This window comes from Lithobates pipiens, unplaced genomic scaffold, assembly GCF_037356315.1.
Source record: "Lithobates pipiens isolate NorthernLeopardFrog02 unplaced genomic scaffold, aLitPip1_a1.2 Scaffold_1, whole genome shotgun sequence".
In the NCBI taxonomy this organism is placed as follows: Eukaryota; Metazoa; Chordata; class Amphibia; order Anura; family Ranidae; genus Lithobates; species Lithobates pipiens.
In genome coordinates, this window is record NW_027507685.1 from 56,925,993 (window position 1) to 56,951,499 (window position 25,507).

Here is a 25,507-nt window from a genome sequence, read left to right on the forward strand (position 1 = left end):
ACAGGGTCTGGTTGTCATCTCGCAACCTCTGACTTCGTGTTCCCTCTCTGAAGTTCGCACCTCGGTTTATTGGGCCTTTCCGTATTCTTTGCAGGATTAACCCAGTGGCTTACGCACTAGACCTTCCTTCTAATTTGCATATTTCTAATGTATTTCATGTCTCCTTATTAAAACCTTTGGTCTGAGACCGCTTTACCACCTCGGTGCCAAGTCCTCACCTTGTATAGGTTGAGAACCATGAACAGTATGAAGTACAGTCCATTGTTGACTCCCGTAGGTTCCGTGGGCGCATACAGTACCTGGTGCATTGGAAAGGGTACGCTCTGGAGGAATGCTCTTGGGCCTCATCCTGGGATGTACATACCCGTGTCCTCCTCCGTCATTTCCATAGATGTTTTCCCCTCAAGCCTGGTGGTCCTCCGAGGGGGAGGGGTCGTTGAGGAGGGGGTACTGTCAGGGCTGGGCTCAGCCCTTCCTTCTCTGAGCTGGCCGCTCAGCTGTTGGCTAATTGCCAGCTCCTATCTCTCCACAGTTACTCAGCTGTTGATGATATCCTGCTCGTCTGTCCTGCCTACTTAAGCTGTCCAGCCCAGAGGATCTCTGCCTTCACCTTAGTCAACATCACAGAGACCATCTCCTGCATTGATGTTAAAAGACTTGCTTGGCTGACATCTCTTCTGGCTCCAGATCCTGCTTTCTGTTTTATTACGTTTATCTCCAGCTCCCTGATTTTTGGCTTGTCTGACTATCCTTTCCAGTTCCTGAACTCTGGCTATGTTTTGACTACATTTGTTCTATTTACTTTTATTATTAAGTGTGATTTAACTGTACTTCTGTCTCGGTCCGATTTCATGGTTTCTGACACTACCTTCAGATTACAATTTAAACAGGCCTTGCTAGAATTTAGGCAGCTTCCTGCTAGCTCGGCCAAAATTCAAGCAATGTATGGCCACACCAGCACAGCTTCATTTGGTAAAAGCCAATTGTTCAATGAGACTGTCAGAAAATTCTCAGCTGAACAGTGTCTGCATCCAATCATACGTGGGCACTGTTTTGGTGTTCTGACAGCCAGTGGTGCTGGCTGTCACAATACAATAGCCTGGTAGGGAGAGGCATCTATATGCACTGTTGGTATGGAAGGAAAAATCGGTTAGATTTCTTTATTTCAGTCCATGGGCTGAATGAAAGGAATCTATATGTGTTTGGCCAGCTTTAGTATTAGTTTCCTGCACCAGGGAGCACGCATGTTTGCTTCATTCCAAGAAGTTTGGGTTTTTCACAGGGCTTCCAGCAGCCAATCTGGGGGATAGACAAGATTACTATGGTATGGCTATGGCTATGTGGTACCGCATGGTGCTAAAAAAAACAGCAGCTGCACTTTACTTTGTTTGATGTGGTGACAGGTTTACTGTAAAATATGTAAAGCTACTCATGATATTGATCCAATTTCTTATTGTGTAAGTACATTCCACTGAATGTTGCATTCATTAACCACTTAAGCCCTGGACCATTTGGCTAGCCAGAGACCAAACCACTTTTTGCGATTCAGCACTGCGTTGTTTTAACTGACAATTGCGCAGTCGTGCGACATGGCTCCCAAACAAAATTGATGTACCTTTTTCTTCACAAATTGAGCTTTCTTTTGGTGGTATTTGATCACCTCTGCAGTTTTAATTTTTTGCGCTATAAACAAAAAAAGCGCCAATTTTGAAAATGTTTTGCTATAATAAATATCCCCCAAAAATATATATAAAAAAAATGTTTTTTTACTCAGTTTAGGCTGATACGTATTCTTCTACATATTTTTGGTAAAAAAAACTATATTGATTGGTTTGCACAAAAGTTATAGCATCTACAAAATAGGGGATAGATTTATGGCATTTTTATTAATACTTTTTTTTTTTACTAGTAATGGCAGCAATCATTTTTATCGTGACTGTGACATTATGGTGGACACGTCGGACAATTTTGACACATTTTTGGGACCATTGGCATTAATACAGCGATCAGTGCGATTAAAATTGCATTGATTACTGTAAAAATGTCACTGGCAGTGAAGGGGTTAACACTAGGGGGCAGGGGAGGGGTTAATATGTATCCTATTTTGTGTTCTAACTGAACATCGCCGGCACCGCTGCCCCCCCTGCCAAGTGCGCCCATAGCAAGCCGCTTGCAATGGGGACACTCCTGTGCATTTGCTCCCAAGTAGGCTCTGTGTGCTCATTGACTCACAAATCTCGGCTCAGCATAGAATGTATTATAGTAGAAGCCTAAATATTTTTTCTGACAAGCAAATGGCCCCTGGCCCCACCTATAACTGGCCTTCACAGCAAGGAGCACATGGAAGGGCAAAAGAATGAAAGACAAAAACAGGACATTCCATAGCTCAACTCACCAACCAGTCCGCCAACCGATCAAATTAACCTGTCCAAGTCTACGTTAAAAACATGAGTTTGGTTAGCATGCATTTGTAAACGCATGCGTAAGCTGTAAAGGCCTCTTCACGGCACTCATCTATCCATTTAATGCATGTGCTTCCATTGTGGAGACGCTCATAAATTCAGTAGCGTTAGGACTGCAAGCAATACACAGGATGCTGTGAAGAGGCCTTGCAGCTTAAGCATGCATTTGCAAATGCGTGGTAACTAAACCCCTGTTTTTAACGCATACTGTTGGACAGGTTAATTTGGTCAGTTGGCAGACTGGTTGGTGAGTTGAGCTATGAAATGTTCTGTTTTTGTCTTTTATATATTTTTAGTGAACCATTAAGTAAGCTTATGAAAATGACACATATTTTTAAATATAATAAATAAAATTATGGTTACCTTATTTTACGCTTGCAATTGCTTGCTCTAACCCCCCTCCCTGAACCTGTGCCACTGGATTCAGAGAGGGCTGCTGGGAAGAGCCTTGCAGAAATAGCATGTCATTGCCCTCCACTATGCTAGCATCAGTGTCTCGCACAGGGAAATACAGTTCCCACGATTCAATGGACAGTGGACAGAGGTAAAGGCGGAGCATAGGTAGACTGAATGTGAGAAGAGTGGGCGGAGCCTTGGCGTGTCTTCTAAGTTGATTGACACGCTAGGACTTACTAAGGAAAGGACGTCACACTGCCACGCTGTTGTTTCCTTAATAACGGCATAACACAAAAGGGAACAACGGAATAATTTGGAAAATTAGGAAGACGTGTTGTCTCCACAATAAAGGAAGCTAACAGGCTGGAGGGGGGGAGGGGGAGGGGGAGAGTAAATTTCTCTATATAATTGCATTTACATGACATACAAAACAGACATTTTTTAATATCCTTCTTTTTATCACATGTCGTTTTTTAGTTCTACTTTAAGGTAAAAAATAAAACTTCTGCCTTTGGAACTACTTTAAGGGAATTAAAGAAAATCTATGGTCACAGAATAAACATTCATTTTATAACATCAGCATTGTATAAAAATACCAAAAAGTCATTTTTGACAATCCCATATAAGTTTACTTGAAAAATTTCCTTTCATGTTGTGAGTGCTGTCTATCTATTAGCCCGTAATGAAACTCAGTATATTGTCATGGGTTAAAGTAAATCGCAGTATATGCATAAACCAGCAAATAGAGAGTTTGTTCAATTACAGCTCACTAGACAATGTAATCACTACATTATAATAGCTTAGAAAAAAAACACTAGATCATAGTAAACCTAGCAACCAACAAAATCATCAATACGCAGCATCACTGGTAAACAGTACCAGCAATGGTGATCAATATTTCTATATGCCTCTGAACCAGCAGGCTATAACTGCTTTATATTGTACTATATATGAATGGTAACAATGAAATATAAGGCTTGCTAAAGAGGTTCCTCTTACTATGGAGAGTGGGCAAAGTTCTTGTCAAGCAGCTATCTAGGTGAGCAGTCCTTAGTGCTAGTCCATCAGCCAGCTAGTGTTGGGGTCCAGTCTTTATGGTGGTACACATACGTATAGTCTCAATAAAGTCTGTGTGCAGTCAATAAGGCTGCTAGTTAGATGGCCAGTCACTATGTACTCAGCCTCTGCTAGAAGCAATAGATCAGTGGTAGCAATGCCCTCTCAACAGTTCCAGCGATACAGCAACTATGGTCCTGCTGTTCAGATTTTGGCTCACTTCTGTATTGGCCTGGAGCGACTTGGGTACTCAGCACAGGTTAACAGCATCCCAGTTTCTGTCTTAGGTTGTAGGCTTGTAGCAGGTTAGTACGCACTCCAAAACAGCGATGTGCACACTCTAGTCCCCTCACAACAAGAGAAATGTCTCACTCTAAAACTCAGGAGAAAAACAGCTTTTTCCCCTCCTGTTAAGAGTGTATCTGTGGGAGTTGCAGCCCTTCACCCAGCCAACTCTTATGCAAGATCCTCTTCCTAGACCACACTTTCCAGAAATCAGTGCAGCCTGCATCAAATTCTCTCAAGCCCTTCATGCCTACTGGCTCCCTCTGCTGGATAGATGCTGAATGGCACTGAAAGCCAGCATATGAATCTTGTATAAGCACACGAAGCAGCTGCAGCACAGTGTCTTTATAGTGGATCTTTCTCTAGCCAAGCACCTGGCTACACCTATATTACACTAAATCAGATAGACTCAATCTAAATTACTTGTGCTACCATATGCATTTCCAAAATGTTTCTTTATGAGGGTTACTTCACAAGGGGAACGCGCTATGTGTTTTCAAATACTGTTGTACAATGTGTATAATTTCTAGGCAAAATTCCCACTGCTCCTTCTTTCATCCCTTTCTGGCTATGCACCTTTGTGTCAGTATGATAATGTCACCTTACAGGAGGCTGATTATAACACATTAAGGAAGCAACATAGCAGAGGAAGCATAGAGCTGTCTCAAAGCATAGGAGGAGCAAGCAGTGACAAAGCACAGAAGGAGTCAGGTAATGATGACAAAACATAAGGGGTGGAGAGCAGTGACAACACAGAGAAAGAAGCAGGCAGTGGCAAAGCACATGAAGGGTCAGACCCTGACAAAGCTTAAGAGCGGAAGGCAGTAAAGAAGTGCAGGAAGAAGCAGGCAATAACAAAACACAGGAACTAACATTATGGGAGGGGAAAAGCACAGGAAGAGACCATGGGTGGCAAATTACAGGAAGGGGCAGGCAGTGACAAAGCTTAGGAGGAGGCAGGCAGAGACAAAGCATATGATGCAGAAAGAAGTGACAAAGCACAAGAAGAGACAAGCAGTGACAAAGTACAGAAAGGGGCGAGTAGTGACAAAGCATAGGAAAAAGCAGGCACTGAAAAGCGTACAATGGGGGAGGCAGTAACAGTGCACAGGAAAGTGAAGGCAAATGTACAGGGGCGGTATTAGAAGTACTAGGAGTAATTTATAGGCAGCTGGTGCAGCCATAATGCCATTTGTGAATCAACCTTCAAAAACCCCTCCACACTAAAACATTCCTCACTTTATCACATATCACTTACTTGTTGCTCCCCAGTCCCTATAACATAAAGGTCATGGTTTATAGCTAAAATGCTTAAAGCTCTGTACCTCTACCCCTGTAGGAGCAACTGGAAAATTGCCCAGGTTCTTTTTCCCAGTAGTTGCCCAGCAGTCAGGTATATGGTCACAGTCACTCTTTGGCTCAAAAACCAGTCCAGGGGTGTTCTTTTTGGTATTTTTATTTTTTTGGGGTAGGGTTGGGGAATTCATTGGGATACTCCAAAAAGAACTATGTACAAGATGACAACAGTAAACTTCCTTCTGTAGAACTGAATCAAAGTCTGCGGCTCTTTAACCATGTGGTCGGCTGTGTCTAGTCACAGCCGGTCACATGTAAACACAATGCCCCCACAGTACCAGCAATAAGGGCCCACCAGTACCAGGAATGATTGCCCACCAGTGCCAGACCATCAATGCCCATCACAGTTGCCCATCAATGCCCATCACTGTTGCCCATCAATGCCACCCATCAATGCCCATCAGTGCCCATTAGTTCTGGCAATCCGTGCCGGCTGTCGTGCCCGCCAGTACTGCCTATCAGTGCCCATCAATGCCTTCCATCAGTGCCCACAAGTGCTGCCTATTAGTGCTCATCAGTGCCACATATCAGTGCCATCTATCAGTACCCATATTTGTGCCTCTTCGTCAGTGCCACCTAATCAGTGCCCATATGTGCCACCTAATTTTTTTATTTATTTTTTACATTTTCTCCCTTTTTTTTATTTTTCAGAAAAAAAAACAGAAGTGATTAAATACCACCAAAAGAAAGCTCTATTTGTGTGAAGAAAATGATAAACTTTTCACATGGTTACAGTATAGTATGACCGTGCAATTGTCATTCAAAGAAGTTGGAAAGTGCTGAAAGCTCAAAGATGGCCTGGGCGGGGGGGGGGGGGGGGGGAGAGCTGAGTGCCCTGTATTGAGGTGGTTAAATATTTCAAACCAGTGTTTCTGAATACAGAGTTAACCACAGGGAATTATCTGCACTATCCTAAAATAATTTAAAAAAAACTTTTAGTTTTGTAGATAAACTATAAAATGATGATCTTCTGTTTTAAGAATGCAGTCTTGTACCTCATAATATACAGTATTACATCAGCTCATTATGTAATATGTTAGGAACAGAATATGCACAACAACATATTTCAAGATTACCTTTGGTAATACCCTATTTTGCAATGTGATACATGCCAGCTTTTTTCAGAAGAGAAAGACAATGTTATCTTATTCTGTAGTCACTGTTTAGAGAAAGGATAAAAGTGGATTATATCACAAAATTAACCCTTGCAACATTTTTACCTACAGGGCTGGATAAATCAATTCTAAATATAACAGATATTTAGGTATCTACGCTTTGCTTTCTTGTCAGCACTCCTTCATAGGAACAATTTCAATGTGCTTGTTTGTTTTTATAGTTGGGAACATGGTTTCTGTTTCCCTTGAGGCTGCCCTGTGTGTATGAACTCCCTGTCATCGGATTCCTACCTCTGGCAGAAATCCTTTATGGACACTAGATATTATATGGACTCTGTTTGAACTAATATATAGTCTCAGGCTACCTGCACTGTGTGTGTAAAAAAATTTCCAGTGATCTGGCTCACTGCGTACTTACTTGTATATTTATGTTTCTGTAGATGCCTTTCCTCCTGGCAGCAGCGTTTTGGCAGAAAAAAAAGCTTGACGCTTGTAATCTTGTGTAATGCGTTTAGGTGCATCAAGCGCTTGGGTGTTAATTAATTTCATTAGCTAAATGCGCCTAGCATTAAAACGTCTTTAGACGCATCGTGTTTTGTAGCGTATTTTTTTTCTGCCTCTAAATATCCCTTCCTCTAAACTCCTCTAAACATCTATGCATGGACACATAGACTGATATGCAAAGGAGTTTAGAGTCAGAAAAAAATGCAGACGCCATTAAGAGCAGCATCCAAAAGGCCCAGGAGGCCTTAAAAGGATCATACAAATCTTTAAAGGCAAAGAGTGATACATAATTTTCATTGCAAATATACATGTCTATCATGTCTATACAGATCCTGCTTCTGCTGGCCACCATATCACTTACTCCTGCAGAGCTGTAGCAAAATAACGGCCAGTGGGTAAAATGAGAGCATGCAGCGGGCAACATAGGCAACGAACACGCTCAAAACTGTCAGATTGTAAAAAAAATTCTTGGTTAGGCTTTACAAGAAAACAAAAATAGAAGTATTTGACAGTAGGATTGATATTATTACTTCTATTTGGGGGGGCTATGATCTTCATCTGTCTTGTACAACCTTATAAAACACATAGATAAAAATCAATTTCCTAGAAGCACAAAGCAGGGGGCAGGTGGCTGAATTTACCCACTGTACAGCTCAGCAAGGAGAGCTGATTGGAGAGAAGGGACAGACCCCCTTCCACATAGCACACAGGAACCATGCAGAGCTGAGAAAATCAACCACAGGCTGTGTGCTAGGGCTCCATCCCCTTGTTACCTTTTTTCTCTCTTGTAGACGTGAACACCTGCCAAAATATGACTCATGTAGATAGCAGAGGAACTAGACAGCAGAGAAAAATCACATCCAGTGTTTTGGAATGAGGCAAGCAAACGCTATAGAAGGATGTACTTTGTTCATATTTAATATAAGAGGTTTATAACCACTGTAATAGGGAAAAAATACAGGGGCTCCTTTGAAACGATTAGTTGCCTGGCTATCTCTGGCTATAGTATTCCCAAGTCACAAGTCAGAAGAAGTCAGCATTCTTTATTTCTACACATGTTCTATGTCATAGGCTCGCACAGCCAAGGGGCTAGCATTTTAAGAAGCGATAGCAGCCTAGATATTTTTCTCATGATCATCTTCCTTTAAAATTCAATCAAATGTTATATAATAGCCAAAGCCTTTGTGTGAGATCTGTCCTGTTTTTCATTGACTGAATTCCAGAAAGTGACAAAACATAGGAGGTGCCAGTTACTAATCGCACACCTATCAGGAGAGAGAAAACATTACCTGGGAGTCATGGTAAAATAAAAGATTTCACAGTGTACCTGAGCAGTGTGGTCCTGTACACCTGAAGGGGAACGTTTGCGTCTACAAAACAGGAGACATCTCATTGAAAGAAGTAAATCTAACACAAGATAATGGGCATGAAAGAAGTTCTAACGTTCAACAAAAATTTTTACAGCGTAAAAAAGGTGAGCAGTAACGAAAACAATTAGGTAACCAAAATGTTTGCAGATACCATGCATTTGGTCAATGGTTAACTAGTAGAAAGGAATTCAAGTATGTTTAAGTAATGAGGATCTCACTAAAAGGAAATCATGCTCTGAAACCTTTTTTTTTTATATAAACCTTTTTATAGTTAAAAGCAGCTGAACCAAATCCAGCAATCTATCTAAAAGCCATCCAAGTTTATATAACTGTTAAAGCTGATATCAGATCATTGCGATGGGTCAGTACGCTTTTTGTTTTATTAACTAATGAAAAGGTTGTTAGACTAACTGCAATTATGCTAAACACTGCTATTTTTTTTAAGATGTGTGCATAATAGCAATACAGTATATGGAAATATTAATCAACTTAAAGGGGTTGTAAACCCTTGCACAGAGGAAGTAAGTATGACATGTTAAAAAAAAAAAAAAAAAAAAAAGAACCTTTAAAACCTCTTTAAGTGCAAGAAGTAGTTGGAATACATTGGAGGCTTTCTTGTGAATTGTGTACCCCACCTAATTCTGTTAGTCACTCCTAGTTTATGTTTGGGGGGTCCACACCTTATGTAATGGAATGTCTTATATCAGCACTGTTCATTAACATGTTGCAGTATTGTGTAGAGTCTTGTTAGCTCGCAAATATTTTACAGTGACATCATTTATAGTAAACCCGCACAGTTAGATCTGTGTCAGTAACATATTACTATAAAAGTAGGTGGCCAAAGATAAGTGTGCATGACTTTATTTCCACTGCATCTGCTGCTGAGCCCCGAACACAAATTGGGTCAGTAAGAAAATGTAAATGTATAGCTCCAGGTATTGCACCACCCATATTTCTCTAGTTGAGAAGGGGGGGGGGGGGATAGGGGGGACTTTAAATGAGCCAGTGACTGGATAGAGTCATATGCCTCCATCCCTGGTACAAATAAAAAAAAAAGAGGGGAAATTTGGGAGTTCAAAATAAAGCACACGGCTATCAGGTGATGAAAAATATGTATATATATTATATATATATATATATATATAATATCATGCATATTGTTACATATACACATGCTGAGTCATAACAAAATACAGTGAATAAATAGTATTGTTCATTAGTAACGTATCGTACATATACTGTATCTCACAAAATTGAGTACACCCCTCATATTTTTGTAAATATTTTATTATATCTTTTCATGTGACAACACTGAAGAAATTACACTTTGCTACAATGTAAAGATGAAGAGAGACAAAAAAAAAACTCTAGACAGCCGCACTCCGGAGAGAATGTCTTTTTTTGTGCCTTTTTATTGCAAATTGAAGATCACATGGTACAGTCCACAGCAAAAGTGATACAGAAAAAGGTACTGACGCGTTTCACACTATAATAAGTGCTTACTCATAGCTAGATGAGACAAGAAAGGATATTCTTTCCGGAGTGCGGCTGTCCAGAGTTTTTTTGTCTCTCTTCATCTGTGCATGTGTTAGCCAGCACTAGGGATGAGCTTTGAGTTCGAGTCGAACTCATGTTCGAGTCGAACATTGCCTGTTCGCCTGTTCAGCGAACAGTGAACAATTTGGGGTGTTCACGGCAAATTCGAAAAGCCACGGAACACCGTGTACAAGTCTATGGGAGAAATCTAAAGTGCTAATTTTAAAGGCTAATATGCAAGTTACTGTCCTAAAAAGTGTTTGGGGACCTGGGACCTGCCCCAGGGGGCATAGATCAATGCAAAAAAATCACTCGTGGCTATAATGAATTGTCGGCTCCCGTAATACAGAGAACACTCATTGAAAGTCATTGATAAAAAAAAAGCGTGGGGTTCCCCCCAATTCAATTACCGGCCCTTCAGGTCTGGTATGGGTATTAAGGGGAACCCCCACGTCAAATTTAAAAAAAATTGACATCGGGGTTCCCCCTAAATATCCATACCAGACCCTTCAGGTCTGGTATGGATATTAAGGGGAACCCCGCATCAAATAAAAAAAAAATTGACGTGGGGTCCCCCTAAAAATCCATACCAGACCCTTTATCTGAGCACGCAACCTGGCAGGCCACAGGAAAAGAGGGGGGACGAGAGAGCGGCCCCCCTCCTGAACCGTACCAGGCCACATGCCCTCAACATTGGGAGGATGCTTTGGTGTTCCCCCCAAGGCACCATGTCCCCATGTTGATAGGGACAAGGGCCTCATCCCCACAACCCTGGCCGGTGGTTGTGGGGGTCTGCGGGCGGGGGGCTTATCAGAATCTGGAAGCCCCCTGTAACAAGGGCACCCCCAAATCCCGCCCCCCCTGTTTGAAATGGTAAGGGGGTACAAAACTACCCCTACAATTTCACAAAGAAAGTGTAAAAAATAGTTAAATAAGACAAACACACTTTTGAAAAATTCCTTTATTAAAAATAAAAAAAGATTCCAGAAGTGGTAATCCACTCTTGCTATCCAGCGACGGATGATCATCTCTCCAGGATCCAGCGATGGCTGATCTGATCCAGCGACAGGTGATCTCTCCCTCCAGCGCAGTCCATCCATGCATCCTCTGTCTCCACTGTCGGAGACACTGCAGGATTCCGGCGGCCTGACATTTCTTATATGAGGAGGGCGGGGCCACCCGTCACCTGACCCCATCCCCCTCTGACGCTAGTGGGGGAAGCCGGGCTTCCCCAATGACGTATGGGTGACCCCACACCCTCTGATGTAACGCAGGTTTCCGTGGGGGTGAGGCCCTTGTCCCCATCAACATGGGGACAGGGTGCTTTGGGGGCATGTGGCCTGTTACAGTTCAGGAGGGGGTGCTCTCTTGTCCACCCCCTCTTTTCCTGCAGCCTGCCAGGTTGCGTGCTCGGATAAAGGGTCTGGTATGGATTTTTAGGGGGACCCTCACGCCAATTTTTTTTTTAATTTGGTGCGGGGGTTCCCCTTAATATTTATACCAGACCTGAAGGGCCTGGTAAATGAATTTGGGGGAACCCCACGCTTTTTTTCTTTATCAATGACTTTCAATGAGTGTTCTCTGTATTACGGGAGCCGACAATTTATTATAGCCACGAGTGATTTTAACCACTTGACCACTGGGCACTTAAACACCCTTAATAACCAGACCAATTTTCAGCTTTCAGTGCTCTCACAATTTGAATGACAATTACTCGGTCATGCAACACTGTACCCATCTGAAATTTTCGTCCTTTTTTTCACACAAATAGAGCTTTCTTTTGGTGGTATTTGATCACCTCTGCGTTTTTTATTTTTTGTGCTAGTAATGAAAAAATACCGAAAATTTTGTAAAAAAATGCATTTTTCTTAATTTCTATTAACATTTTTTGCAAATAAGTAATTTTTCTTCATAAATTTGGCCAAAAATTTTGTCGATTTATAAGATATTTCCAACACATCGCATGTACATAGCAAAAATGACACCCCAAAATATATTCTGCTACTCCTCCTGAGTATGGCGATACCACATGTGTTAGACTTTTACACAGCCTGGCCACATACACAAGTCCAACATTGAAGTAGCAACTTCAGGCGTTCTAGGAGCATAAATTACACATCTAATATCTCAACCACCTATTACACTTTTGAAGGCCCTGGAGCACCAGGACAATGGAAACGCCCACAAAGTGACCCCATTTTGGAAAGCTAACACCCCAACGTATAATCTAGGAGGCATAATGAGTCTTTGGAATGGTTCATTTTTTTCCCAAAGTTTTTGGAAAATGTGGACAAAAATGAAAATGCATTTTTTTTTACAAAAAGTTGTCCATTTATAAGATATTTCTAACACATAGTATGTACATAGCAAAAATGACACCCCAAAATATATTCTGCTACTCCTCCTGAGTATGGCGATACCACATGTGTGAGACCTTTACACAGCCTGGCCACATACAGAGGCCCAACATTGACGTAGCAACTTCAGGCGTTCTAGGAGCATAAATTGTGCAGCCAATTTCCTTACAATCTATCACATTTTTGAAGGCCCTTCATATTTCTAACATAGCACGTACATACCAATAATTACACCCTAAAACACATTCTTCTGAGTAAGGGGTAAACAAAAAAAATTACCTGTGGTTTTAGTAGTCAAATTGTCCACAGGAGGAGAGCCCTGATCCAGGCAGCAGGCAGGGACATGGTCAGTGACAGTGAATGGAATTGTCCAGGTAGCAGGCAGGAATATTGTCCATCCTGGGAGTAAGCAGGGACATGGTCCGAGTAGCAGGCTATGAAATAATGGGGACAGGGGTAGAGGCTTCTCCCGTCCAAATCTCTTTGAAGCCTCCGAGTCTCCAGACCCTAATCCGGGAATGAGAAAACTAAAAAATTAGTTTTCTTCACCCAGAAAACAATTCTGGAGCCCCTCACATATGTGAGACCCCTTTGTTCCCACTAGCCTAGCAGGGTAAAAGATTAATCCAAGAGGCAGGCAAAAAACGTGGTCAAACAGTCCATGGTCAGTTCCAGAGCAGGCAGAGGTAGGTACAGTTTAGCGTTAGGCAAAAGCGTGGTCGTATAACAGGCCAGGGTCAGTTCCCGGAGAAGGCAGAAGTATGTTTAGCGTTAGGCAGAAGCTTGGTTGTATAACATTAAGAGGGGGTTGCAGTGAATAGATCTGGCGCTATACCTATATATTGTCAGAGAATATGTCACTGGGGACTCATTTGTCCGAAGTGTTCAGCATAATAGCGGGTGGTAATAAGAAATGGGATTAGTTATATTAGTGTACCAATGAAATAAAAAGTGTTAAACCAGCCCAATTATATAAAAAATAAAGTGTACAACATCCTACCACTTGGTGTAACACTAGTGAAGTATAAAAAAGTATTATTGAAAAAATTAAAAAATATTTTTCAAAAACAATAAATATTTTCCAGCGTGCTGGCTATGTAGGTGAAAAAACAAAAAAATAATGAAAACTAATAATCCTCAAAAGGGTTGTGACAAATGCTGGTACAAATAAATATATAAAGTGCTAGTGCTATTGCATTACTGATAAATTAGTGACAATAAGTATAAAACCAAGACAGACTGTGCTGTTTTCAAAACTGTTAGTGCACTAACGTGACGGTGAAGTTTATACAAAATTCATGCACCAAGTAGAATGATACAATAAATAAGTGGTAAATATCAATGCTTCAAGTGAAACGTGCAAAAAAATTTAAAAATAAAAAAGTATAAAAATGAAAAGTCTCTGGTGAAATAAAATTGATGGGATTGTCCCGTGAAATGGGGAGAGGGGGTGTGATAAATTCAGATCTTATTCTCCATGCATTGTGGTCACTTCTAGGTTGTACTCTCACCGGAAAAAAGACCCCATCCGGGGTGGATCAGCCTTCACAATATTAGCTATTGTGTCGCTCTCTGGCTTGCTTCTGGTAAAATGTTGGGGATCCCTCGTTATTTCCAGGTGGAGTGTGCCACAGTATATATGTTAAAAAAGAGGACCATCCATAGTGTGATACCGTATGAGAAACAGTTTTATTGACAAAGATTAAAACTACTTACAATTGTGAGTAGGAATGGTAGCGGTTTAGTTAGATTATTCTTATTGCTTTAAAGCAGCTGCGAGCGTTCCGTTCGGCTTCCCCGCCGTCTATACTGAAGGTGTATGTCGATTAGGCCACGCTCTACGCGTTTCGTCACTCGGACGTCATCTGGAGCGCCAGTTTTATTGACAGTCCATCTTTGTCAATAAAACTGTTGGGCAAGCTAGTATAAAAATTATCCACATAAAGATGGTATCCCTTTCCAAAGAGTGGATAGACAAGCTGCCAGACCACTCTTCCGCTGGCTCCAATGTACTCTGGGCGTTCAGGGGGGTGCAGTTGGGAGTCCTTTCCTTCGTACACCAGGAAGGAGTAGATGTACCCCGTGGCTCGTTCGCAAAGTTTGTACATTTTAACCCCATATCGGGCCCTTTTGCTGGGGATAAACTGTTTGATGCCAAGCCTGCCTGAGAATTTTACAAGGGACTCATCCACGGAAATGTTCTGTTCGGGGGTATATAATTGGGGACATTTTTCAGAGAAATAATTTAGAAGTGGCCGAATTTTAAATAATTTGTCAAAAGCTGGGTCATTTCGGGGAAGGCACTGGGTGTTGTCATTGTAGTGGAGGAACCGCATAATCATTAGGTAACGTGATCTGGGCATTAAGGATGAGAAGAGTGGCATGTGGTGGACAGGTTTGGTAGACCAATAGGAGTACAATTGTTTTTTTTTTGAAAGTCCCACTGAAAAAGTTAGGCCTAAGAAAATTTTGAATTCCTCTACGGTTAGTTCTCTCCACTGAAAGGGACGGGCATAACTAGAGCCAGGGTTGCTTACTATGTGCTGCTGTGCGTAGAGGTTGCACTGGGCCACAATGGATGATAGTAAGTCTTCGGTGAAAGCCAAATGAAAAAAATCTAGCATTGAAAAATCATCGGACACCTGGCTGGGCGGTGAAGGGGGGGATATTTGCTTCTCCGGAATTAGAGGGCAGCCACAGGGGGTGTTGAAGGGCATAGGGAAGGCTGGCATGGCCCCTATTCGAGGTGGATGGCACTGCTCTCGGGGTGGACGGCACTGCTCTCGGGGTGGACGGCACTGCTCTCGAGGTTGACGGCACTGCTCTCGAGGTGGGCGGCTCTGCTCTCAAGGTAGACGGCTCTGCTCTGCTGGTAGTAGGCTGCGGCTCCACACCAGAACGCCTTCTTTTCACGGGCACACATTCCTCTTCTGATTCTGTATCAGACCCGCTGCTTGTAACGGGTTCATAGGCCGAATCCGTATCGGACTGAGACTCAGAGAGCTCCCCGCTGCTCTCGCTGGTCATACTTAGAAGCTTGTAGGCCACTGATGGACACAGGCGCCACTGATGGACACAGGCGGCACTGATGGGGCACTGCAGTGGCGCAGGTGGCACTGATGGGCACAGGTGGCACTCATGGGCACAGGTGGCACTGGTGGGCACTATAGTGACTTTGGTGGCACTGGTGTGGCTCTGGTGGCACTGATAAGCACACAGATGGCACTGGTGGGCACACAGATGGCACTGGTGGGCACAGGCGGCACTGGTGGGCACAGGCGGCACTGATGTGGCACTGCAGTGGCGCAGATGAGCACTGATGGGCACAGGTGGCACTGATGGGCACAGGTGGCACTGGTGTGGCACTGGTATGGCACTGGTGTGGCACTGGTATGGCACTGGTATGCACTGTAGTGGCACTGGTGTGGCTCTGGTGGCACAGAGGTGGCACAGAGGTGGCTCTGGTGGCATAGAGGTGGCACAGAGGTGGCTCTGGTGGCACAGAGGTGGCACAGAGGTGGCACAGAGGTGACACAGGTGGCACAGGTGATAGATGGCACTGTTGTGGCACTATTGTGGCACTATTGTGGCACTATTTGGGCACTGCTGGGCACTGCTAGGCACTGCTGGGCACTCACACACATTTCTTAGATTTTCACTCGATTGTTCTCCTTTCCTCTCACGCTGCATCGGTGTGAGGAGAGGGGACTGATGACCTTACAATGACCCGGCACGCCGAATTGTTTACATTTGTGATCGCTCCGTCATTGGACGGAGCGATCACGTGGTGACCGCTGCCATTGGTCCTTTACCGCGATCCGTGTTGCGCCAGGTCCCGTGAACTCGGCGAGCACGGATGTTCCGGCGTGGGAACATCCCCAGGGGGTGCGCAGGAACGATTCTCCGGGAGGCCGTTAATTAACGGCCTCTCAGAGATAGCAAACCGACCTGTAGCCGTTAATCGGCTATAGGCCGGTTATTAAGTGGTTAAATTACTTTTTTTCCTGCAGAAATGACACTTTGTGCTGGAACAGTTCTAAGCACGGGAAACATGCGCCCCTTCACAGGCATACTATAGACACCCCCCAGGTACGAAATTTAAAGGAATATTACACTTTTATTGTTTCACTTTAATCATTATTAAAATCACTGCTCCCGGAAAACGTCCTCTTTTAAAACTTTTGAAGTAGTGAGTGTACAGCTTGTATAACAGTGTAAATTTGCTGTCCCCTTAACTCTATCCTTGGTCATGGAGTTCATCAGAGCTTCACATGTTGCCGTTGGAGTCCTCTTCATCATGACATCACGGAGCTGGTGGATGTTAGAAACCTTGCGCTCCTCCACCTTCCGTTTGATAATGCCCCACAGATGCTCAATAGGTTTTTGGTCTGGAGACATGCTTGGCAAGTCCATCACCTTTACCCTCAGCTTCTTTAGTAGGCAGTGGTCGTCTTGGAGGTGTGTTAGGGGTCGTTATAATGTTGGAATACTGCCCTGTGGCCCAGTCTCCGAAGGGAGGGGATCATGCTCTGCTTAAGTATGTCACAGTACATGTTGGCATCCATGGCTCCCTCAATGAACTGTAGCTCCCCAGTGTCAGCAGCACTCATGCAGCCCCAGCAAGACACACTTGTTTTTGTACTTGTCACCTGGTACCCCACACACGCTTGACACCATCTGAACCAAATAAGTTTATCTTGGTCTCATCAGACCACAGGACATTTAAATGCAAATATCACTGATATAATATGTCAATATATATATATCACTGATCCCAGCGCTCAATGGATAACTACCTAACAAAGCAGCTGTTATAATCATAAAACCTATCTGTGCACATATATAGTAATAATATTTCGACCGAAGTCGCAAACAATGCCACTATATTAACAGCGCTACTAAATAAATCTAATAATCCACTAAAAACAGAATTACAAAAACAGAAACTTCATATAAATTAGAGGGAATAAGAAAAGTACATAAAGTCCCAAAGATAAGTGATTCTTGGAGTGCAGAGTAGTGCTCCACAAAATTCCCAGAAACAAGAGGAAAGATCCTTTTAAACTGGTTCCCCACACCGCAATCTTGTAAGAGGAACCTAGTGTTCTATGTCGCCCCCTTCAGTCACGCACTTACCCTCACAAGGGTTGATTGTAAGCACTTCTCAAATCACCCCTTATTCTGTTTAATATGGATGGGGCACCAAGAAAATCCACATCATCAAATGGAAAACTTATTAATGATCAGGTTTCATTGATATTGGCATATAAAAAATCTAAAACAGCGATCTATAGTGTAACCCGTTTAATTGATAAATCACACTCCACACACATTAATATCCTGCTTACAATGTAAATACTTTGGGTATTCGCATAAAATCACATTCGTATGTGTCATTAGTACCGCACAGTCGTATCTCACCATTCCCCAATTAAGGATGTTTAACAACCGGCAGAAACAGCAAGTCCAGGGAAGACCAGCGTTCGTACACAATATACTCTGAGACAGAACACAACGCACGGAGCACATAAATTCCAACAATGCCACAATCCATACCTCTAATGCTCCTATATACGAAACAATCCCATACCTAATGATGGTTACAAAATTCCCGATAACTTATACAGAGTTCTGTACTCTATTGCCACAGGCTATGGATCTGGCGAACATCCTGACATACCACTTCTCTTTTAGCGAACCCAGTTCCACGAATGGCTTCTGAGAACACCTGTTGCACTCAAATTGTACCCGCCACTACCCCTTTCCGGGACGCTACCGACATACTTGGCCAGGAGAGCAGGCTCTCAACTGATTGCCAGACTTCCCCAGACCCCCCAAGTTACCAAGCTACCACACTCACCATTTATATTCATCCTTCCCACAGGCCACACAAATGGAAATACCTTCTATATCACACTGTCTGTCCCTACCAAATCTACTCACCACAGCTCTTACGATCTTTACCTATACTTTCACTTACCGCAAGTAAATCCTACCTCTATTCCCTGACAATGACCACAAGATCCACCAAGCCCACCCTAGACCAACTCAAAATTGTCTCACCAAATGCGAAGGGACTGGATGTCCCTGAGAAAAGGGCTCAACTTCTTCTGCACATGCAAAGATGTAAAGCAGACATTCTCTTTTTACAGGGAACTAATTTCCACGCAGATGTAACCCCAAAACTACATAACCATTACTATCCCACAGCATACCACTCAACAAACAAAGAAGAAAAATCCAAAGGGGTCTCCGTCCTACTATCTAAACACTGCCCATTCTTGACCACAAATACGGAAATTGACGACAATGGCAGATATGTTTTCTTTCTTTTTTTTTTTCTCAAAGGAACGTACAAAGGGAAAATGCTAACCTTAGCAAATGTATATGTCCCAAACACGAACCAAGTTTTGTTTCTCTGTGAAATTACACATAGATTAATAGCTTACCAGGAAGGTTCTTTGAACTTAGGAGGAGACTTTAATGTTCCCCTAAACCCGTTGCTCCGACACCTCCAACTGCACTTCATCTCTTCCCTACGGTGCTCTGAGAGCAATAAAAACCCAACTACAAACCCTCTTATTGCATGACACCTGATGAGCCCTATACCCCGACACCAAAGACTACACATTTTATTCTGCCCCGCACGACAAATACTCCCGCATCGACTACTTGTTCATCTCACAATCTAGCCTTCCCCTCCTATCACAAGCAACTATTGATCCGATGTTTCTTTCAGATCATCACCCAATTTCACTCATGATAACACTCCCTGACACTTACCCTCACACTAAATCATGGAGACTAGACCCATCCCTCCTCACGGATCCGTTAATAACGAAGGAAGTAGAACGTACCATCACGCAATATTTTACTGACAACAATGTTAGTGACACAACACCTCTTACAAATTGGGAAGCCCACAAATGTGTGGTCAGAGGTAATTTCCTAGCAGCTGCTACTAAACGAACCAAACAGGGAGAAAGGACAACAATTAAATGACCTTGCCAACCGGATTGGACAATTAGAAAAATTACACAAACACAACCTCCCTGATCCAATGTAGAAAGGAAATGCTAGAACTACTAGATAAACAAATTTGACGCAAATATATTCTTACCCAGAAAACTTTTTACGCATTTGGAAACAAGACAGACAAATTACTAGCAAGAGCTCTCCAACAAAAAAAAGCACACAACACCATTCACTCCATTACAGACCCGACAGGTCGCAAAGTTAACTCCTCGCCTGACATAGCGAAACTGTTCGTGACCTACTACTCTAAGCTTTATAATTTAACCAAACCACCCCCTGATCACACACTAATATTAAGAAAACAAATGATCACTGACTTTTTACATCAATACTGCCCTGCCCTAATTTTGCAGTCCGCCTCTCAAACCCTAGACGATCCCTTAACTAAAGCAGAAGCGGAAATAGCGCTAAAGCAAGTGAAAGCCGGCAAAAGCCCTGGCCCTGATGGATTGACGGTTGGCTAATATAAAACTTATGCACATATCCTGACCCCTCTCTTCCTATCCACTTTCAACTCAGGCACACCCCAATCCACCCCACCTCGCAACCTATTGAAAGCACATATTGCAGTCATTCCCAAACCAGGTAAGGACTCTTCACTAGCTTCGAATTACAGACCGATATCACTCCTGCATGTGTATCTTAAATGGTATGCCAAAATACTAGCCAATAGACTCCTCCCTTTGCTCCCAAACCTCATCCACCCCGACCAGGTGGGTTTTATCCCTGTTAGAGAGGCCAGGGATAATACTCTCAAGGCCATAAATAAACATCACTGGCTCACATCACAACACCGTAAAGGCTTTTTTCTATCTTTAGATGCGGAGAAGGCATTCGATAGAGTGGCCTGGGACTATATGGCAGAAACGCTTAAATTCATTGGCCTTCCCCCATGATTGCTCAACTTTATTCTCCTGTTATACTCCAATCCTACTGTTAGGACACGAGTCAATGGCCACCTATCAGATGCCATCCCCATCACAAACGGAACACGTCAGGGATGTCCTTTATCCCCCCTAATTTTTTTACTCACGCTTGAGCCTCTCTTGAGAACCATCAGAGCCAACCCTGATATAAAAGGAATACGGTAGACGTGAAGGGACACACATATAAAACTGCAGCTTTTGCGGAAGATATACTTCTCTTCCTCTCAGAACCCTTAACGACTATTCCAAATCTTCTTACAAAACTTACCCACTTCAAAGAAATATCTAATGTTCAAATCAATTTTTCTAAATCCAATGCCCTAAACATAACTCTACCCCCTGAGCAACTTTTAAGACTAAACTATGACAAGCTAATCAAACCCAAACTTAAGGGAGGTCTTGGTATACCAGACATCAAGAAATATTACCAGGCCTGTCACTTATCCAAAATCATTGACTGGAACATCCACCCCGCCACCAAAGACTGGGTCCGTTTCGAAAACTCTCTAGCTCCCATTCCATAGCCCAACCTCCATGGCTGGATCCAAAACAAATCCCGACTACATTCCTCTCCCATCCATTAATTTCCCCAACGCTCTCCACCTTTCATTACATATGTACCAAATACAAAATCTCGTCCACATTGGGACCACTGATCCCACTCAGAATGAATCCTGCCTTTCCCTCTGGAATGCAACCAGCCTTCCTAATGGAATCCTGGCCATAGAACACAGTATCAGCCGAGCACTTTTTCTAAAACAATTCCCCACTGTCTTATATCAATTTAAAAACCAAACTGAATACTGATAATCTCCAGTTTTGTACATATTTAAAAATCAGACTCTTCCTAGACTCCAAAGCTAAGAATGCAGATTGGTCAAGACAACAAACACCTTTCGAAGAGATGTGTAGGAAAAAAGACCCACAGAGACACCTCATTTATTTTACATATAATCTACTATTTCCGAACCAACATTACTTACATGACTGGACCACTAACAAATGCCAAAAAGATCTTGGTATCAACCTGACTGACAAGGACTAGGAAAACATTTTTACAATTACACACAAAGGTTCAGCAAATGTATATGCCCAACAAAATGCCTTTAAACTGCTCTCAAGGTGGTACAGAACACCTCTCAAATTGCATAATATATACCCAACAGGACAGATGCAGGACAGAAAACGGCTCACTATTACATATATGGTGGTCCTGCTTCAAACTCCAACCTTTTTGGAAAGGGGTACACAAACTTACCCAACAAATCACTACATACACCATAGATTATTCTCCAGCACAACTCTTATTGCACCACTCAACCCAACCAAACCGTACACACCTGCAATCACTTGCTATGCATCTCATTATGACAGCAAACATGTGCATCCCCGCCAAATGGAGATCCACAAATTCCCCATCCTTGCAAGACTGGGTCAGTCGGATTAACAAAACTGCAGAAATGGAGGATTTAATCCATCAAGCAAAAGACACTCCTGGCAAATGTATCCAAACATGGTCTTGCTGATCACATTTTTGCACAATGAGCGAATATCGCAATCTCCTTTTGTAATATATATCGACATGAGTTGTGGTATCTTAACAACCCTTATACAACCGAACAACCGATCAATCAACACACACTATACCCCTTCTCAATACCTTCTTTCCTTTCCCCTACAACCGCCATCTAATATATATCTTACCAATAGCAATCTCACACATATATATGACCGCCACTTCAACCCACCCTGGCTAGCGCTAGACGCATCTTCCTGAACTTCTGAGCTTACACCGTATAGATACCAGTATTCCATATCCACTGAACTCTTAGGCCACCGCAAGCCAAAACACCCCACAACTACTGGTTTTAATTAACAATACTCTACAAATGTGATTCCTACAGACTATAAGACTTATAGCAGCTGTGCCTGCACTTGTTTACTCTTCATTCAGAATTCGTTAGTCCATGTTAGAATGTTTTTCACCTTATTCAAAAGTTTTTCGAAAGTTCAAATGTTGATTGGGGGTGTACCCCTCTCCTGGTCGCAGCTAGAGCCCAATGGGACAACTGGGAAGAGGGTTGGACCTCTCAGCCCACAAGTTACATAAAGAAAGTTTCAACTACAATGTCTTATATCTAGATGCAATCTTGATGACTGTTTAATACTTATGCGATTGTCTGCTGTTATACACGCAACTGTATGATTGTAAAAGTCAATAAAAATGTATAAAAAAAAAAAAAAAAAGCTAGATTAGAAAGACATTGGGCGCCATACACTTCTTGAACGTTAAAGAGGTTTTATTTCTCTTAAAAGTCCTTTTTGTATTTTTGGGGAAGAGAGGGTTAGGGCCAGGACACCCTTAGATAGTTACAAACTCAATTAGCAGACTCCGAGACTTTAATAAGAGGACAGCCCTGCAGGGAAAGGCCTCCAGCAAGAAGCTACATCTACATGTGCAGGAATGCTGTCTCCTATGGCAACAGTCTTTAACAGTTCCTAACACAAAGCGTAATAGTTGTTTCAGCTTCACTACAACTTCTTCTCATAGTTCTTCTATACACTGAGCTCCCGGTCCATCACTAGATGATGAATCAGCTCAAGGTTCCGACATTACTGGATCGCTGGACAGGTAAGACAGGTAAGTGTCCTTATATTAAAAGTCAGCAGCTACAGTATTTGTAGTTGCTGACTTTTATTTATTTTTTTGCCCAGACTGGAGCTCCTCTTCAACATGTTCTACTCTTATGGTGAATCATCCCCAATATCTCTCAGTAACAGTCTCCCTGCTTATATCTAATATTAAACCAACATCAACATTTATCCTCCCACTTCATGTTCACTTGATGGATTTTCCTTGAAACAATGCAAATGACTGGAATGCCTTTCAAAGCACACAATCTATTAAGAAGAGTTATTCTTTCTGTTTCGTATATAGTTTTGTATTAATATTTAACTCTTGAGAGCTACCTAATGTTCACATATAAACCTTCTTGAATAACCTTACTGTATAAACTTTAATAACACACCCCTGGCAATTCATTGTTATTTGTTTTGAGTTTCCACCAAAGGAAGTCTTGTGTTACTTTGTGTATTGTTTTATCATAGAACTGTTTACCCTCTTGTCTTACACTTTATTTTTTAGGCACCTAGAGAAGACAAGTAGGTTTGACATTAGTGGATGATTTACTAAAGAACACATTGTAACTGTAGCCTGTGTTTGCCTTGGGCTCGGTCCCACCAGACTGCATTGCTTGTGCATTGAGATGTCTTGTGTAGGGGCAGTGAGGGGCGGTGCATCTCATTACTATTTTTTTTAACTTTATTTAAGTGTCACAAAATGGCACTTCATTCAAGCCTATGCACCACACAGTGTAGTGACATGCTGTTGCGTTGCAGGCATGCTGTATGTTTATTCACCGACCCTAAACACTGCATTATAGTGTGAACAGGTCACATTGAAAACAGTTGTCGCTGAGTCTGCATGTGCAGGCACGTACAATTTGTTATGTTACAAATTAGTTTGCGGACAAAATTCAGAATATTAGTTTATTCGGAAGCATCTGAAGACTTTTTTGTCGAATGCATACCAAACGAATTGTCAGGAAAAACAAAAAACCTCAAAGGAACAAAAACTTTAAAGAAAAAACTTTAAAGAACGAAAAATTATTCAACCTACGAATTTTGTTTTTCGTATTTTCTATTATAATTAAATTATTAACTATTATTATAGTTTTTTTATTATTATTATTTATTATTAGAAATTATTGAATTATAGTTAAAATAACTAGAGTCTGTAGTTCTTCTATTCAGGTCACCATAGCAGCTAATTTGGGACAGATTCGATTTACATTTTTATTGAATTTTCCTTTCAAATTTGGCTAAAGTAACTGTTAGTGAACATAACGAATATGAATGCATCAGAAGTTACGAATTATCCAAAGTAACGAATGCCGCATCTAAACTAATGTAGCGGATGACATTTTGGACAAAATGTCACACGCATGTAAATTTAGTTTTTGCCTCAGAACAATAAAGGTTCTGAGGGTTGATTATGTAGATGGGCCTTAACACCAGTCTGGCCAGGCTGTGTTTGGAAGTTCTGCCTGGTCGTGTGAACGGTGAGGTGCACATGATAGGCCAGAACCAGGTCTGGTTGGATGTTTGGGTATCGGCCTTCTCGGAGTGGGAGTGGGAGTGCCGGGGCCCGCTGAGGAGGAGTCTGGGAAGGGGGTACTTAAGTAGTGTGGGTCACATGGTTAGAGGGGAGGTGTTCGTGAGACCCATGTGGTCTGTTCTGGTTTCAGGACCGGGGTAGTCCCGCGAGGGGTTCCGGTCATGGGGTGTTCGACACCCCGCAACATGTTCCTGTTAGTGGCCCCTGATAGACCTGCCTGGTCTGGGGTAGGGATCTGTCTGTTCCAGAGTCTCGGAAACCTGCTGGTCCAAGTCGCAGTAACTGAGGGAGGATTCAAAGTGTCCGGGTGTGCTCTTGGCTTGGAGGGACACCACAGCTCGTGGAAGTGACCGGGGGAGGACTCTTTTGAGGAGGGCCGGCAAGAGGCATCCTGAGAAGTGCCTGGTTACTGAGTTAGGAAGGACATTGACAAATTCACACTTTTCCAGTACCATTAGGGGGCGGGAAACGTTCCAGGTACAGTGGAAAAAGGTTCCTGTTCACCCTTAGATGATTGATCAAGTTTGAGTCAACGTGCTGACTGCCATGATCTCTGGCTAGAGATCTGTCAAGCCTTGAAGTACCCAGCTGCAAGTGGCTACTCTCTGGGTAGAAATAGAGACTTTGCTAGACCTGCAATTTAAGGTGCCTGAGTTCTTCACCTGTGCCCTCTGTTCCCTAAGCGTCTGTGTTATTTGAGAGTTCTTACTGCAAAATAAAACCTTTTAAAGAGGACTTCATCTGTGTCAGTGTTCAAGTCGTTGGGTATCAACCCTGGGAACCCCTAGACGTGGAAGAGCAGGCCAAGGGAAGGTAACCGGTAAGTCAAGGCCACCCTGCAACGGGTTATGGCCGCTACATGAATGTAAAAGAACAAATACGAATGCACCCAAGTTACGAATGACGATCATAACAATTGATCTGATAAACTA

At 42.5% G+C, this 25,507-nt stretch overlaps 1 protein-coding gene across 1 annotated transcript in view; it reads left to right on the forward strand.

The window, feature by feature from the left end:
• Positions 1–8,450: 8,450 nt before the first annotated feature.
• The window catches only part of LOC143923602 (sodium- and chloride-dependent neutral and basic amino acid transporter B(0+)-like), a 126,301-nt gene continuing 109,244 nt past the window's right edge, over positions 8,451–25,507 (forward strand). The window contains exon 1 of the mRNA XM_077447431.1: positions 8,451–8,648. Within this exon, the coding sequence (XP_077303557.1) occupies positions 8,595–8,648 (54 nt within the window). The 5' untranslated portion in view covers positions 8,451–8,594. The remainder of the gene's footprint in view (positions 8,649–25,507) is intronic.